This window comes from Nerophis lumbriciformis, linkage group LG12 (genome assembly GCF_033978685.3).
Source record: "Nerophis lumbriciformis linkage group LG12, RoL_Nlum_v2.1, whole genome shotgun sequence".
Classification (NCBI taxonomy): Eukaryota; Metazoa; Chordata; class Actinopteri; order Syngnathiformes; family Syngnathidae; genus Nerophis; species Nerophis lumbriciformis.
In genome coordinates, this window is record NC_084559.2 from 35,870,646 (window position 1) to 35,887,259 (window position 16,614).

The 16,614-nt window shown below is 39.5% G+C and overlaps 1 protein-coding gene across 4 annotated transcripts in view; it reads right to left on the reverse strand.

The window, feature by feature from the left end:
- kif2a (kinesin family member 2a) overlaps positions 1-16,614 on the reverse strand; it is a 53,897-nt gene that overhangs the window by 23,904 nt on the left and 13,379 nt on the right. For 2 of the 4 annotated variants that reach the window (XM_061986501.2, XM_061986503.1), the window contains exons 2-6: positions 9,273-9,367; positions 8,885-9,001; positions 6,625-6,679; positions 2,824-2,937; positions 2,648-2,692 (exon numbers count right to left, since the gene is read on the reverse strand). In XM_061986501.2, the coding sequence (XP_061842485.1) occupies positions 2,648-2,692; positions 2,824-2,937; positions 6,625-6,679; positions 8,885-9,001; positions 9,273-9,367 (426 nt within the window). The remainder of the gene's footprint in view (positions 1-2,647; positions 2,693-2,823; positions 2,938-6,624; positions 6,680-8,884; positions 9,002-9,272; positions 9,368-16,614) is intronic. The other 2 variants (XM_061986502.1, XM_061986505.1) reach the window with 1 other exon arrangement.

Genomic DNA, 16,614 nt, shown 5'->3' on the forward strand with positions numbered 1-16,614 from the left:
ATAAGTTGAGCTGTGTTAGTATAGGTTGCTCAATAAAAGTTTAAAAAGCGTCAGACTTGGTGTGCACTTCTTCTGGACGCTACAATTGGTGTACAATTGAGCAACCTATACTAACACAGCTCAACTTATCTCGTTCCTTCCACACGCACGTCTATCCTCACTCCTCATTTCCGCAACTGAAAAACACAACATCAACTTCAGCAGGTCGTTACACTATATTCTTTAAACACAGCAACATGTGTACCACAAATTAAGCACACGGCTTTACCTTTCATTTCTGTAAAGAAATACTTGGCAGTCCATGTCTTGTTGAAAACACGCCATTCGTCATCAACTTTTCTTTTTTTAGCGTCTCGGGGATAACCGGGCATCACTTGTCGCTGTGCACCTTCACTCGCAGGTTACAAACGGACATACGCCCATAAATAACACTTTTCAAAATACAAGCAGCACAGTTGTATTGCACGCACGACATAGATGTTTTTAATTTATTTTGTCATTTGTGATTGCAGCTGTTCACATTCACTCACAATCGCGCACGAGCATACGTCCACACGGAAGTAATACAAATAACGCTTTTCAAAACAAAAGCAGCACCGTTGTATTGCACACTCGAACAAAGGGCCGGATGTGGCCCGCGGGCCGCAGAATGCCCAGGTCTGCTCGAGCGCCTTGACTTCCAAATGAAATACAAAACTTGCTTTCGTCTGAAAACAGGACTCTGGACCACTCTGCAACTGTCCAGTGCTTCTTTTCCATAACCCAAGTCAGACGCTTCTTCCGTTGTCTTGAGTTCAGGAGTGGCTTGACCATGGGAATACGGCTATTGTAGCTGTATCTGTTGAAAAGCTCTATGGAGATGATGATTTCATTTTCCAGCATGATCTGGCACCTGCCCACAGTGCCAAAACCACCAGTAGCTGGTGTACTGACCATGGCATTACTGTCCTCCATTGGCCTGCCAACTCCCCTGACCTGAATCCCATAGAGAATTTGTGGGGTATTGTGAAGAAGAAGCTGAAAGACACCAGACCCAATAATGCAAATGAGCTAAAGGCTGCTATTGAAGCATCCTGGGCATCCATAACACCTCAGCAATGCCACAGGCTGATTGCCTCAATGCCACGCCGCAATGATGCAGTAATCTGTGCAAAAGGATTCCCAACCAAGTACTGAGTGCATTAATTGACATTTTCAAATGTTTGATTTTGTTTTGCTGCTATAAATCTTTTTTTTTTACTTGGTCTGAGGAAATATTCTAATTTTTTGAGATAGGATTTTTGAGTTTTCTTAAGTTGTATGCCATAATCAGCAATATTAAAATAACAGAAGGTTTGCAATATTTCAGTTGATGTGTAATGAATCCAGAATGTATGACATTTTCATGTTTTTAGTTGCATTACAGAAAATAAAGGACTTCATCACAATATTCAAATTTTCTGAGACAGTCAAGTATTTCAAACTTTTTGTGTTAAAATAAAAATACATATTTAAATATCCGCTTGACTTATGATTCCATCGCAAGCTATTCATCAAATTGTACAGTTTATGGTAAAGAACCTGTGATACAGTTGTTCTATTTACAGTAATACACTGTGAAAACTGTAAATTTTACGGTAAAAACACCCTGACAGCTCAGTCGCCAGAATTTGACAGAAAAAAACAGCAATACCCTTTTCCCTTTATAGTAATGTATTGGTAAAAACACTGTAAATCTTATGAACATTTTGGCAACTCGGCTGCCTGTTTTATACTGGAAAATCAACAGAAGTTGCGTATATATAACAATTACTTTTACAAGAGACCCTCTTATGGCAAATAAACCTACAACATGGAGTTTAACACCCCATTATACTGCATACAAAATGTGATACATCAAGTGTATTAAAGGACATTTTGGATAACCTCCACCAATATGATCCCATTGCTGGGTTATTGAATGAATCATTGCAGTGTCACCACCTCCACATCTATCCAGCTGTGCAAAAGGTCCCCAAGTAACCTCAAATATGAGTAATTTAACATAGTAAAGGTGAGTAACAGCCCATCCTGTCAGTCTGAAGTGTTGAAATAAAAGTGATGGCCCTCTCCAAGGAAAGCCCTGTAAAATAGTCATGGACTCCTGCTGCCTCTCTAGTGCCAAGAACACAGACTATAAGAGCAGAGGTGAATAATCTGCTTTAATCTGGGAGGAAGTAATGAGCAGGGTTAGCACCAAGACAAAGCAGGGAAGTAGCACCATCACATATCAGCTAATAGAGGCAGCAGGAGTCTTTGCACCAATTTGAGCATAAAATTAAAGAAAAAGATCATTTTGGCTTTGTGTAAGTTGTGCACCGTGCTGCAGGCTTTTCCTCATGTGCTTGACTCAGACCCAAAAGGCAGCCAAAGAGATTGCTCAAGAGAAGCAGCAAAACACTTATTAAAACCCTCGACTTGACACCCATAAATCCTCTCCGCAGGGTGCTTTGTATCTGGGCTACGTCACACCAGGACACACACAGTGACACTACACCTGCAATAATAGCACCTGACAGATGTTTTGGGTGTACAGAAAAAGTACTTTAAAGGCAAGCGGACTGTCAGATTCTATTGGAAACTAAAAAACCAAAACAGCACTGAGGGACAGTAAATAGGTGATACATACAAAGCTGTCCAATCTCCCTTCTGGTTAGAGGCTGATGAAAAGACTCTGGAATAAATGTGGTCAATAAAAACATCATCATGACTCTTGCGTTGGTAACTGCTGACAAACGCAGTCTTCTTCACTTAACAACAAAGAGGCAGTACAAGATAGAATTCAGGTCAGAACTTCAGCGTTACCATTCTGAAGCTGCTGCTGTGTCGCAGCTTGCGTGGGCTGAGTCGGCTGGGATGGAGGGGGTAGTGCTGATTCAGCATGTTGAGACGGATGGGGTCGGGCCTGCGTCGGAATCACTGCAAAGGCACACATATTAAAACACACTGTTTGATATAGCCATGATATTTGGTATTTGTAAGACAAAACATTTGAAAACGGATATGTTGAGTAGCTGAAGTATGACTAAAGGAGAAATTGATCTTGATTTGAATGTTGAATTATGCTGCTAACGCCTTGGCAGATGTCCAAGGTATGTGGAAACTACTTTCATGCAGCCATCCTTAGATATTGTACCTCCCAATTTACCTCTTCTGTCTGCTTCCATTTGATTTTCAACCTGCAATTTTTTAAGAACGCTTCATTGTAAAAGCTGTTGTTACAGGGGCTGTTTGCAACCTTTATGCGGATGCTTTGAAGGCGCTAACTTGTGTTGCAATCGTTATACCCCTCCCTGTACGGCTTTTTAGCACACAATGTCATGTCACGTTAACTACGCGATTTAGCAAAGTAGCTACTAACGTTAAGGATGAATTTAGCACATGTCGTTACGTAAACTACACCCATAGGTAACACACATACACGCATACAAATGCATTGGCTTTACGTGTGTGTGGTTAGCTTATGGCGATTTACCAAAGTTTAGCTTCCAACATTCGCTATAAATTTACCACATAATGTCGCTATGTAAATTACGGCCGTACATAACACACGCACAAGCTTTGTGTGTGGTCAGCTAATGATAGCGATTTTTAACAAAGTTTAGCTACCACCGTTCGCTACCATTTTAACACATAATGTCATTTTCAATTTAACACATAATGCCATTATGTAAACTATTTGCATGTGGTCAGCAAATAAAGGTTTAGCAAACTCAAGATACTAATGCTAGCTATCAATTTAGCACATCATTTCATTATGAAACGTATTGGGGCCCCTGAACATCTGTGACTGCCTGTGTTTACCTAACGGTAAGTGAGTGAAAATCCACGGAGGAGAGCAATTTTCATTTAATATAATTTGTATTTGGAAATAATATGGACACTTTAAACTTATGTAATGTTCTGTTGAATCAGTAATTATAACACAAGCTAGCCTGGTGTTTTTGTTATGTTTTTTATTTAAAAAATGTAACTAAGAAAGTTGCAAACAACCCTTTAATGAATCATATATTTACTAAAGATAACAGTACTGTAAGTGTAGTATTTTAGTAACTTTTAAACATTGGGCAAGTATTAAATCCAAAATAAAGGTTTTAGCTGTATCAAGGGTGTCTAAACTTTTTCCAGCAAACGCCGCGTACAGAAAAATTTAAGGATTCTGGGGCTGCTTTGATACATTTCATACATGGATGATAAAATATAATGTAGGTCAATATATGATAAGTTATCTGAACACAACATCTACATCTTAGCTTTGTGTTATAAGATACCAAAGCAAATTAGATTAATTCATGATTATTTTTATGATGATTTGATTTGTCCTTTTGTAATTTCATTCATCTGTAAAGGACTATGAATTGCCATTCTTATGAATATGCTTCAGAATTAACTTGCCTTGCTTAATCTAACCCTCTTGATATAAAATCCCTCCGCCATTTTGGTTTCAGGTGACATATTCGTGGGGAAACTGGGCTAGTTAAATTTTTTTTGTTCTTTTTGCTTGTTATGTTAAAGGCCTACTGAAACCCACTACTACAGACCACGCAGTCTGATAGTTTATATATCAATGATGAAATCTTAACATTGCAACACATGCCAATACGGCCGGGTTAGCTTACTAAAGTGCAATTTTAAATTTCGCGCAAAATATCCTGCTGAAAACGTCTCGGTATGATGACGTCTGCGCGTGACGTCACGGATTGTAGAGGACATTTTGGGACAGCATGGTGGCCAGCTATTAAGTCGTCTGTTTTCATCGCAAAATTCCACAGTATTCTGGACATCTGTGTTGGTGAATCTTTTGCAATTTGTTCAATGAACAATGGAGACAGCAAAGAAGAAAGCTGTAGGTGGGAAGCGGTGTATTGCGGCCGGCATGCAGCAACACAAACACAGCCGGTGTTTCATTGTTTACATTCCCGAAAGATGACAGTCAAGCTTTACCATTGGCCTGTGGAGAACTGGGACAACAGAGACTCTTACCAGGAGGACTTTGAGTTGGATACGCAGACACGGTAGCGTGAGTACGCATGCAGCTGCAGCTTCCAAACATTTGATCGCTTGCCCATACGTGCGTGCCGCTATGTGCAGGTCACGTACGTTACTTTGGGGACTTTGGGGAAATATATGTGCTGTATGAACTTTGGGGAGGTGAACGGTACTTTGGGCTGTGGGATTGAGTGTGTTGTGCAGGTGTTTGAGTTGTATTGGCGGGTTATATGGACGGGAGGGGGGAGGTGTTTGTTATGCAGGATTAATTTGTGGCATATTAAATATAAGCCTGGTTGTGTTGTGGCTAATAGAGTATATATGTGTCTTGTGTTTATTTACTGTTTTAGTCATTCCCAGCTGAATATCAGGTCCCACCCGCCTCTCACAGCATCTTCTCTATCTGAATCGCTCCCACTGCCCTCTAGTCCTTCACTCTCACTTTCCTCATCCACAAATCTTTCATCCTCGCTCAAATTAATGGGGAAATCGTCGCTTTCTCGGTCCGAATCGCTCTCGCTGCTGGTGGCCATGATTGTAAACAACGTGCGGATGTGAGGAGCTCCACAACCTGTGACGTCACGCGCATATCGTCTGCTACTTCCGGTACAGGCAAGGCTTTTTTATCAGCGACCAAAAGTTGCAAACTTTATCGTCGATGTTCTCTACTAAATCCTTTCAGCAAAAATATGGCAATATCGCGAAATGATCAAGTATGACACATAGAATGGACCTGCTATCCCCGTTTAAATAAGAAAATCGCATTTCAGTAGGCCTTTAAAATCCGGTGTTCTGCTGAAATGACCTGCTTCATCGAAAAAAGTCACCAGTTGCATGATTGGTGATGGAGTGGTGTCGATGGAGTTACACAACCACGTCAAAAAATGCTACCTTAACTTTTGAAACAACGATTTAGATATCAAATAACATTCTTACTGTAGAATGGTTATATTTAGTTATTTACTGTATATGATATAGAGGTAGCACATTCTGACAGGCATATTTAGCCATCAAATAGTGCACTCACAACCGCTCGTTAGTCGGGCATGACTCCTATTGTCGTAGTTCCTTGGTGGACACTCAACTTTGGTTTTCACTTCATTGTTTTCACTGAAATTGCTACTCCTGTTTGAAAATGATGAAAACGAAAATGAAGATGCCATTATTAAGGTCAACGTGAACTTCCTCACGCTATAAATGTTTACATGCTTGCTGATCAGAACACCATATAACAGAACTATACTTTAAAATAATTACTTACTTGTAACTCATTTTCCATGGGTATTTAACTAGAAAAAACCTAGCGCTAATTCATTGGGTTGGTCATTTTGACGAGCAGCTCATCTCGATAACACCGGGACTTGTTTATTATGTCTTTAGAATGTTAATAAAAAACTAGCTGTGGGCCTCAAATAGCCCACACGCCGTACTTTGGATAGCCCAGATCAACATGTATGATCTTGGTATAACAGTATAGACAAGGCACTTGATGTTTACTGAAATGTGAAACATTTTTTCATATCTATGCTACTGGGTGAGTGTAAATGAAGTCTACAAAAATACCAAATTTTTGTAAAAGTATTTTGAACTGTAAAAATGTGAATTCAAAAAACAAACCTCTACTGTCCCTGGACGGAGTCTCGATCTTTGAAGGCGCTATTGTCCCACGATTCTGCAAAAAGAAACCAAACCTTGTGATAAGTGAGATGTATTATTTTAATGGTTGTGTAACACTCGAACATCCATCCATCCATTTATTTTCTACCGCTTGTCCTTTTCGGGGTCGCGGGGGGTGCTGCAGCCTATCTCAGCTGCATTTGGGCGGTAGGCGGGGTACACCCTGGATAAGTCGCCACCTCATCACAGGGCCAACACAGTTTTTATTCAGGTTCCTCGTCAAGTGTTGATTGTGCACACAAATAAAGCCTGCAAGACGAGATTAGTGCTGATCTGGGCATCGGCCTCTTTTAATCACATGTTGGGTCTGCTGAATTTGTAACTATAATAAAAGGCCTTAACATCTTGTGGATCTTCTCTTTGGAAACCATGTGTAGCATTTAAGACGTTCAACTAGTGTTGTCCCGATACCAATATTTTGGTACACGTAACAAAATGTATTTCGATACTTTGTTACTTTTTCAAATAAAGGGGACCACAAAAACATTTGCATTATTCGCTTTATTTTAACAAAAAATCTTACGGTACGGTACATTAAACATATGTTTCTTATTGCAATCGAAGAACAATTTTGTCCTTAAAATAAAATAGTGAACATACTAGACAACTTGTCTTTTAGTAGTAAGTAAACAAACAAAGACTTTTATCATTCTATTAATTTCTCAAAATTATGAAGGACAAGCGGTAGAAAATGAATTATCAATCTACTTTTTCATTTACTGTTAATACCTGGTTACTTTCTGTTTTAACATGATCTATCTACACTTCTGTTAAAATGTAATAAACACTTATTCTTCTGTTGTTTGGATGCTTTACATTAGTTTTCGCTGATACCACAAATTTAGGTATCGATCCGATACCAATTAGTTACATTGGTCATAATTGAAGTCCTCTCATGTGTCCAGGAACATATTACTTGAGTTTATAAACATAATATACTGTAAATAAATAAAAAAACAGAAAAAGATTTTGTGATGCTAAACAATGTCTATGTAATCATTGTAATATCGACTAGATACGCTATTGTACTTGGTATCATTATAGTGGATGTCAGGTGTAGATCCACCCATGGTGTTTGTTTACATTGTGAAGCGCCAGCTTGTTGGCGGTGACGCCGGTGAGCTATTGTATCCTCCTACTGTGTAGTGAAGCATGTTTTGCTATTCCTCATCCTGCTAGGATGATATTTGTGAGAAACGTACTTTATTTGTTGCCATGGAGGCAAGGATTGGTGATTTAGAGGAAGCTAAAACACTGCCGACTACGGATGGACATTAGCCGCTAGCTAGCTAGCTAGCCATTAAAGCACTTCTTGCAGAGCGGCGTTTTAGTGTAATAACTTCACCTTTATCGTTAGTTTTTAAACCAAAATGCATCCATTCTCCCTTTTCTGTCTACACACTGGGTCTGCCTGAAAGTACACAGTGATTGTGCGTTGCCGAACATGCTCCTCTGCTCGTAAAACCAGCAATGTCACGCCGTCACTACGCCGCGCCGTAATACTCGTAAAAAATAACAAAAACGGGGAACCGGTATTTTGTAGAGGCGGTATAGTACTGTTTATGATTCATTAGTATCGCGGTGCTTTACTATTACCGGTACACCATACAAACCTAATACAGATATACTGTATATACACATATATAATATATATAAATACTTTTTTTTGTATTTAATAAAACTTGTTTAAAAGATTTCAGTTTGTGTTTGTATAATTACTTTTTCCAGCCCATTCCAACTATATCGTAATCGAATCAGAATCGTTTTATTGCCATTGTTTGAGAACGGGTTCACAAACTAGGAATTTTTCTTGGTGCAATCGTGCAACATGAAACACATATAACACAGTTTTGGTAATAACAAGAGCTGTAACTGAGCTATCAGATCTTGTTATAGACTTAGAAGGAATTCTAGGGAGCTACTGTTAGGAGTTCTTGTCCATGTGTTATCGTGTTAACAATGACAATCGTGATAATTTTGGATATGAAATTGTAATAACGTTACTACATTCCTTGTGTAGCTACTTCTTTCCATCCATCCATTTTCTACCGCAAATCAATTAAATGCCTTCTTTTCAACTATTTAAATCAACCTTTTAAATAATTGAAACCCAATTAAAACTATGGCAAATACATTAACTAAAAGACCAAACTTGCAGAAATGTAATTACAGAATATATTATTAACCAGTAGTTACTCACCTTTGCTATTTTATTGACCTTTACGCCTGTAATTGGGGGCGGAGTCTCCGGACTCCGGACAATCTCTTCATCTGGACCCACATCTGGGTTAAGTGCAAATATACTCTCCAAATCAATCTGCCCGGCAACAAGAGAATTAATAATGTCATGTTATATTGATCCAAGTCAATTTGCAATGTCATTTTACAGTATTTATCAACATTTTTGCACACGCGTTTCAATCTTGGCTCCATAATAAAGAGCATTCTCTATATATTGCACTAAAGTTTGTGCAGGTTGGTTGTATAATCATCACATCTCTTATGTCTTTACATGAATTATTCAATGTTTCAGAAAACAGGGCCCATGTCGCTGCTGGCGGCTTGAGCAGTAATAAATGTCAGTTTACCTCTTTCCCTTTTGTGTCTCCATTCTCTATCCACTCCACTGTGACGCTCTCATTGTTCTCGTTCAGGGACGTCACCATTGCCTCGTGTATGCGTCCTGTCCAAGCACACCACACAAACACACAGAAACATCAGATAAAGACATTAACGGTGTAATCTGAGTTAGAATAACTTGACTTTGATACCAAATGCATTTGATTGATGATGAAGTCTGATAGTATATACTGTATGGGCTTTGTTTCTTATAGTAGAAAATAAAATATTACAAATGGAAATAACTCACATACAACCATGCTTGTTGGAAAAAAATCTAAACAAAACTGAGCTTTGCTATTTCTGTAAAGTATACAATATACATCATTAATGCAAGACGTCCTTGCCACTGGTACATAAGATGCTCAACATTTTTACCCTGACAGCATAATAACACCCTTATTACATAATCCATTTGAGCTGAAGAGCGCCACAAATTCCAGCCTCTAAAACAACCAACTGAACAGCCTCTGTATGATGCGAGATCATTAGCAATTTGGGATTTATTGTACAAACCCCGTTTCCATATGAGTTGGGAAATTGTGTTAGATGTAAATAAAAACGGAATACAATGATTTGCAAATCATTTTCAGTTGAATATGCTACAAAGACAACATATTTGATGTTCAAACTGATAAACTTTTTTTTGTTTTGCAAATAATCATTAACTTTAGAATTTGATACCAGCAACACGTGACAAAGAAGTTGGGAAAGGTGGCAATAAATACTGATAAAGTTGAGGAATGCTCATCAAACACTTATTTGGAACATCCCACAGGTGAACAGGCAAATTGGGAACAGGTGGGTGTCATGATTGGGTAAAAAAGTAGATTCCATGAAATGCAGTCATTCACAAACAAGGATGGGGTGAGGGTCACCACTTTGTCAACAAATGCGTGAGCAAATTGTTGAACAGTTTAAGAAAAACCTCTCAACCAGCTATTGCAAGGAATTTAAGGATTTCACCATCTACGGTCCGTAATATCATCAAAGAGTTCAGAGAATCTGGAGAAATCACTGCACGTAAGCAGCTAAGCCTGTAAGTGCAAGTTAAAACTCTCCTATGCAAGGCGAAAACCGTTTATCAACAACACCCAGAAACGCCGTCGGCTTCGCTGGGCCTGAGCTCATCTAAGATGGACTGATACAAAGTGGAAAAGTGTTCTGTGGTCTGATGAGTCCACATTTCAAATTGTTTTTGGAAACTGTGGACGTCGTGTCCTCCGGACCAAAGAGGAAAAGAACCATCCGGATTGTTATAGGCGCAAAGTTGAAAAGCCAGCATCTGTGATGGTATGGGGGTGTATTAGTGCCCAAGACATGGGTAACTTACACATCTGTGAAGGCGCCATTAATGCTGAAAGGTACATACAGGTTTTGAAGCAACATATGTTGCCATCCAAGCAACGTTACCATGGACGCCCCTTCTTATTTCAGCAAGACAATGCCAAGCCACGTGTTACATCAACGTGGCTTCATAGTAAAAGACTGCGAGTACTAGACTGGCCTGCCTGTAGTCCAGACCTGTCTCCCATTGAAAATGTGTGGCGCATTATGAAGCCTAAAATACCACAACGGAGACCCCGTACTGTTGAACAACTTAAGCTGTACATCAAGCAAGAATGGGAAATAATTCCACCTGAGAAGCTTAAAAAAATGTCTCCTCAGTTCCCAAACGTTTACTGAGTGTTGTTAAAAGGAAAGGCCATGTAACACAGTGGTGAACATGCCCTTTCCCAACTACTTTGGCACGTGTTGCAGCCATGAAATTCTAAGTTAATTATTATTTGCAAAAAAAAAAAAAAGTTTATGAGTTTGAACATCAAATATCTTGTCTTTGTAATGCATTCAACTGAATATGGGTTGAAAAGGATTTGCAAATCATTGTATTCCGTTTATATTTACATCTAACACAATTTCCTAACTCATATGGAATCGGGGTTTGTACAAAGTGTACATACAATTTGATCTAGATGTACCTGATGTATTAGTAAGTGTGTACATACTGTATACAGTAGCTATCCCACTTGTTGGACACAGGCACGAGTCTGTGCAGAGATAAAGAAACATACTGCATCGACATGGTGCTGTTTAATTAAAAAACACATTAATGATCATCTTTATGTTTAACTATGGCTTAAACATTACAATGTGAGTGAGAAGATCAAGGTTCTATATATTTGACTGCAAGTCTGCAACTATACAATTGTTTCAGTGAACTTTGGCATAAATTCTCAAAGTCGCTAGAATTCCACTAACATTTTTGCAAATGTCACTCGTCCCCTGATTGATTTTGTTATGGTGGAAAAAAATCACAAGTTTAACAAAAGTATTCTGAAAAGTGTTATAACAGTGCAATGCAATATATAGAAGAGTATAAAATTATGCTGTATTCCAAACATAGGAAGGGGCCTCAAACTCCCCCGGTAGTGTCCACTCTTGAAGGGAATGTCATAGAAGTGGTGCATGAATATAAATACCTTGGTGTTTTAATTGATGACTCTGACTCTCACTTTAAAACCTTTATTGATCAACTGGTCAAAAAACAAAAACTTAAATTGGGGTTTTTCTTTTGGTGTAAAAAAGCACCCTGTCTCTGCCACATTATTGTCTGTGCTAGATTATGGTGATCTTGATGATATGAATGCCACTCTTTCCTGTCTTCAGATGGTGGACTGTGTTTACCATACTTCTTTGAGGTTCATCACAAACTGTAGAGCCATGACACACCACTGTGACTTGTACCCTCGGGTGGGATGGCCCTCTCTGTCCATTAGGAGACATGTCATTGGTACATTTTTATTTACAACGCTCTTCTGGGACTATTGCCCAAATACATTTGTGCATTGATTTCACAGAGGTACGAAGTCTTATGCACTGAGATCCAACGATCAGCTGTCTCTGTCCCTTTTGCTCGCACTGAGCTAGGGAAAAAAGCTTTTGTCAATGCAGCACCTTGTGCTTGGAACATGCTACAAAGAGACTGGAAGCTGACTGAATTTTTATCCTTAAATGCTTTTATAAATCTAAACTGAGAGCATTTGAAGGAGCCTGTTATCTGTAACTGTTTTATTTGAGGTCCATCCTGTCACTTTAATTTGTAATGTGAATGTAATTGTATATGTAACTCTGCTGCCTCTTGGCCAGGACTCCATTAAAAAAGAGGTTTTTAACCTCAATGGGATTTTTTCCTGGTTAAATAAAGGTTAAAAATAAAAAAATAAAAACAGCTTGCGCAAGCTAGTTGGAAGACGCTAATTTAAAAGTGCTGTTTCATCTTTGCTATTATTCCCGACTTGGGCTCAACAAGTAATTGAATCAAATTATCCCATTAGGAAAAAGCTGAAAATTATATTTTGTTGCCCTATTCACAACATCTATTATTATTCTTAATTATTACTAAGCCACCTTGCATAAAATGTTCCTCTTTCTAAAAATGTGCATTATGGTGCATATAATGCCACTGTCTTCAGTACAAGGAGTATTTTGTATTTCTTGATAATCATTCTTGATCAAGGATTCTTAAATCCAACTACCGGTAGTACTCATTTTACTCAATTTAGAAACAAATTGTGATGCATTTTATTCTCAAAAGCATACCTGAGTGTTTAGTTGATGGTGCTTCATCTCTAATCCCTAAATCGGTATCTTTTAAATCTGATAATGCACATTTACAACACAAGTTATAAAACCTGTCAGGTGTAAAATGAATGGTGAGTGTTCCTGCCAGCCTGGCACCACTACAGTAATACCCTAAGGCTATGTTCACACTGCAGGGTAGGATGTCCAATTCAGATTGTTTTCTTCAAATCAGATCTTTTTAAGTAATCGTTCATATTACAAAATAAATGCCGTGTCTAAAGCCTGGAATACACGCTCGTGTCGCAGAGTTTGCGTCCCCTCCGATGGCGTCTTGTTTCATTTATGGTTCTTCGTAGGATGTGGCGCCACACTAGTATTCTCTTCCAAAACACTGAGAAGCAGTGTCTCCAGAAGGAATGGACTAGGTACTGCATTTCCTTCCTGTGAAGTGACGACATTGACATCTGTGTCTACACTGGAACTAATCATTCACAATCATCAGATTGCTTTTAAATGGACATTTTACTTTTAAACCAGAGGAAAATACATGTGTGCAACTTCTAAACAAGTCGCGGCAGAGGACGCTATTATTATTTGCAACGCTAATCGTAATTCAGGTAAAGAGAGCTATGCTGTAAATAAAACTGTTAACTATTTTTAGTAAACGACATGCTGGTGTTTCTGTATTGTCATGTTCAGAGTTCACAAATGTTTGTAAATATACCGTGCCTGGAAGATTAGTGACGGAGAATGAGAAGTGTGTGTGAGAGAAGAAAACGTGTGTGCATGACAAGAGAATGTGTGTCGGAATTAAACCTGTTGTTAGCACAATATTGACAATAAAAGGTGTAAAGAGTGCCGTACTTTGTTACATTTTGTGACAATAAGCTAAAAAACAACACATTCAGTAATTATTTTTAGAGCGCATCGAGATATTAACTACACAATATCAGTTGTCATGCAATCGTTTAATCACTGGTTTCATTTCATACAATAATTTGTTCATCTCAAGCGTGCGCCTGTGTTCAGGGACCCTCCCTCGCAAAAACTGACCAATCACAGCTCTGCGTTCTGCGTCGTAGGCGACACGAACCTAGGATTTTTGGGAGGTGCACGTAGGCTACGCAGGAGGCTACGCAAGGGAAGGACAAGCTACGCGTTGCGAGAATATGCACCAGGCTTAATACGAACGCAATCTGACTTAGACATGACATCATGACATCACACTTGCTGCAGTGTTTACGGAAATAAGCATGACTTCAATTCTAGTAGCTCTCAGTCCTGGCGCATTTGTGGCAATTTTCAATTTTGTGCAATCAAAGTCAACATTTTCTGAACCACATTAGTGCGCATAGAAGATTAAGACGGAAGAGGGCAAGCATTTTGACTTTCGCAGTTTGTAAGACATTTGCTTCGATGTCTGCTCCAAAGAGCGTGTGGGCAAGCAGTCGGAGACAAGAGTGGTGGAACATTGACGTGAGTTCCTAAAACATACTATTTTCGCCAGTTTTCTGCTCATTTGTCAACTATTTGTTTTGCAACCGTCTATTTTGGCAAAGAATTATTACGCTTATCGCTATTTGATGACGTATTTAGTCGTATGAAAGCGACCGCAGTGTTCAGACTGCAGTCGCATTCGATACATATCTGATTTAAATCCACATACGAAAGAGGCCTTGGAAAAATGTGGGTTTTCACTGTTGACAAGTGAAGTGAATTATGTCTATATAGCACTTTTTTTAGAGGCTCAAAGTGCTTTACATAGTGAAACATCTATAAAGATACATTTAAACCAGTGTGGGTGGCACTGGGAGCAGGTGGCGAAAGTGTCTTCTTCAAAGACACAACGGCAATCGAACCTGAAACCCTTAAGTTGCTGGCACGGTCGCTATACCAACCGAGCCATTCCGCAACTGTTCACATTGACATGAAAAAAATCCAATAAAATCTTAATGGGCAAAAAATCGGAATTGACCTGCAGTGTTAACAAGGCCTATATCCCCTCATAAAATGTATACAACCACATATCTCGGGATGATGTTCGAAAACCGGTTCTACCGATTGTTCGATAAGAAAGAACCGATTCCATGGATTCAAATCCCCTTTTGAGAAACGGTTCCCGTTATCGAAGCCACTATAATAAAGAAAAAGATTTTGTTCTTTATTCGAATCCCTGGGAACGAATCCCGTGTCACAGGAAATGTCCTGTGGCACATCACAAGGAATGACGTAGCTCAGTCATTCGGCGGCAGGTACAGAAACAGCAACAACAATGGACGGGAAAAAACGCTCCAAAGCATGGCTTCACTTTACTAAGAAATACGACAAGGAAACGGCCATCTGCAATTATTGCCAGGCTTCGCTTTCCTGTAAGGGGAGCAGTACAACAAACATGTTGAAACATGTTCAGGCCGTACATAACCTGAAGGTTACAGAAACATGTTGTGTCTTCGACACATGGAGAAGCAGCAACAGAGATGACGAAGCACGCCCCTCTTCCTCTGCTTCAACCTGCAGTGCCAGTGATAGTGCCGGTGAGTAACTAATGCTAACTATTGCCGGTTAATTTCCATATCTGCTCACTTTTAGCCTTTAGGCTAAAATAACGTTACCTCTTATGTCAACCAGGACTGCAGTAATGTTAGCTAGACTAACTTTACCCAAGCATAGTCAGTGGCTAACGGTAATATTAACGTTAGCCTTTTTGTATGTGTCTGATAACGTTAACGGTATCTTGTAGCCTACACCACTACAGAGTTTGCAGGTCTGTCTAATAAACTAGTGCTTGCAAGATGTGAAGATAATGTTAACGTTATCCTATTTCAGATGATGACATTCATGACAGCCAGAGTGACCAGGGCAGTGTTTGCTCTGTAGCACAGAGCGTTAAAGGGCAACATTATCACCAGACCTATGTAAGCGTCAATATATACCTTGATGTTGCAGAAAAAAGACCATATTTTTTTTTAACCGAACTCTAAATGGGTGAATTTTGGCGAATTAAACGCCTTTCTAATATTCGCTCTCGGAGCGATGACGTCACAACGTGACATCACAACGGGAAGCAATCCGCCATTTTCTCAAACACCGAGTCAAATCAGCTGTTATTTTCAGTTTTTTCAACTGTTTTCCGTACCTTGGAGACATCATGCCTCGTCGGTGTGTTGTCGGAGGGTGTAACAACACGAACAGGGACGGATTCAAGTTGCACCAGTGGCCCAAAGATGCGAAAGAGGCAAGAAATTTGACGTTTGTTCCGCACACTTTACCGACGAAAGCTATGCTACGACAGAGATGGCAAGAATGTGTGGATATCCTGCGACACTCAAAGCAGATGCATTTCCAACGATAAAGTCAAAGAAATCTGCCGCCAGACCCCCATTGAATCTGCCGGAGTGTGTGAGCAATTCAGGGACAAAGATGCGAAAGTGGCAAGAAATTGGACGTTTGTTCCGCACACTTTACCGACGAAAGCTATGCTACGATAGAGATGGCAAGAATGTGTGGATATCCTGCGACACTCAAAGCAGATGCATTTCCAACGATAAAGTCAAAGAAATCTGCCGCCAGACCCCCATTGAATCTGCCGGAGTGTGTGAGCAATTCAGGGACAAAGGACCTCGGTAGCACGGCAAGCAATGGCGGCAGTTTGTTCCCGCAAACGAGCGAGCTAAACCCCCTGGATGTCTTGGCTCACACCGTCCCTTATGCCACCGAAGATGATCAAGA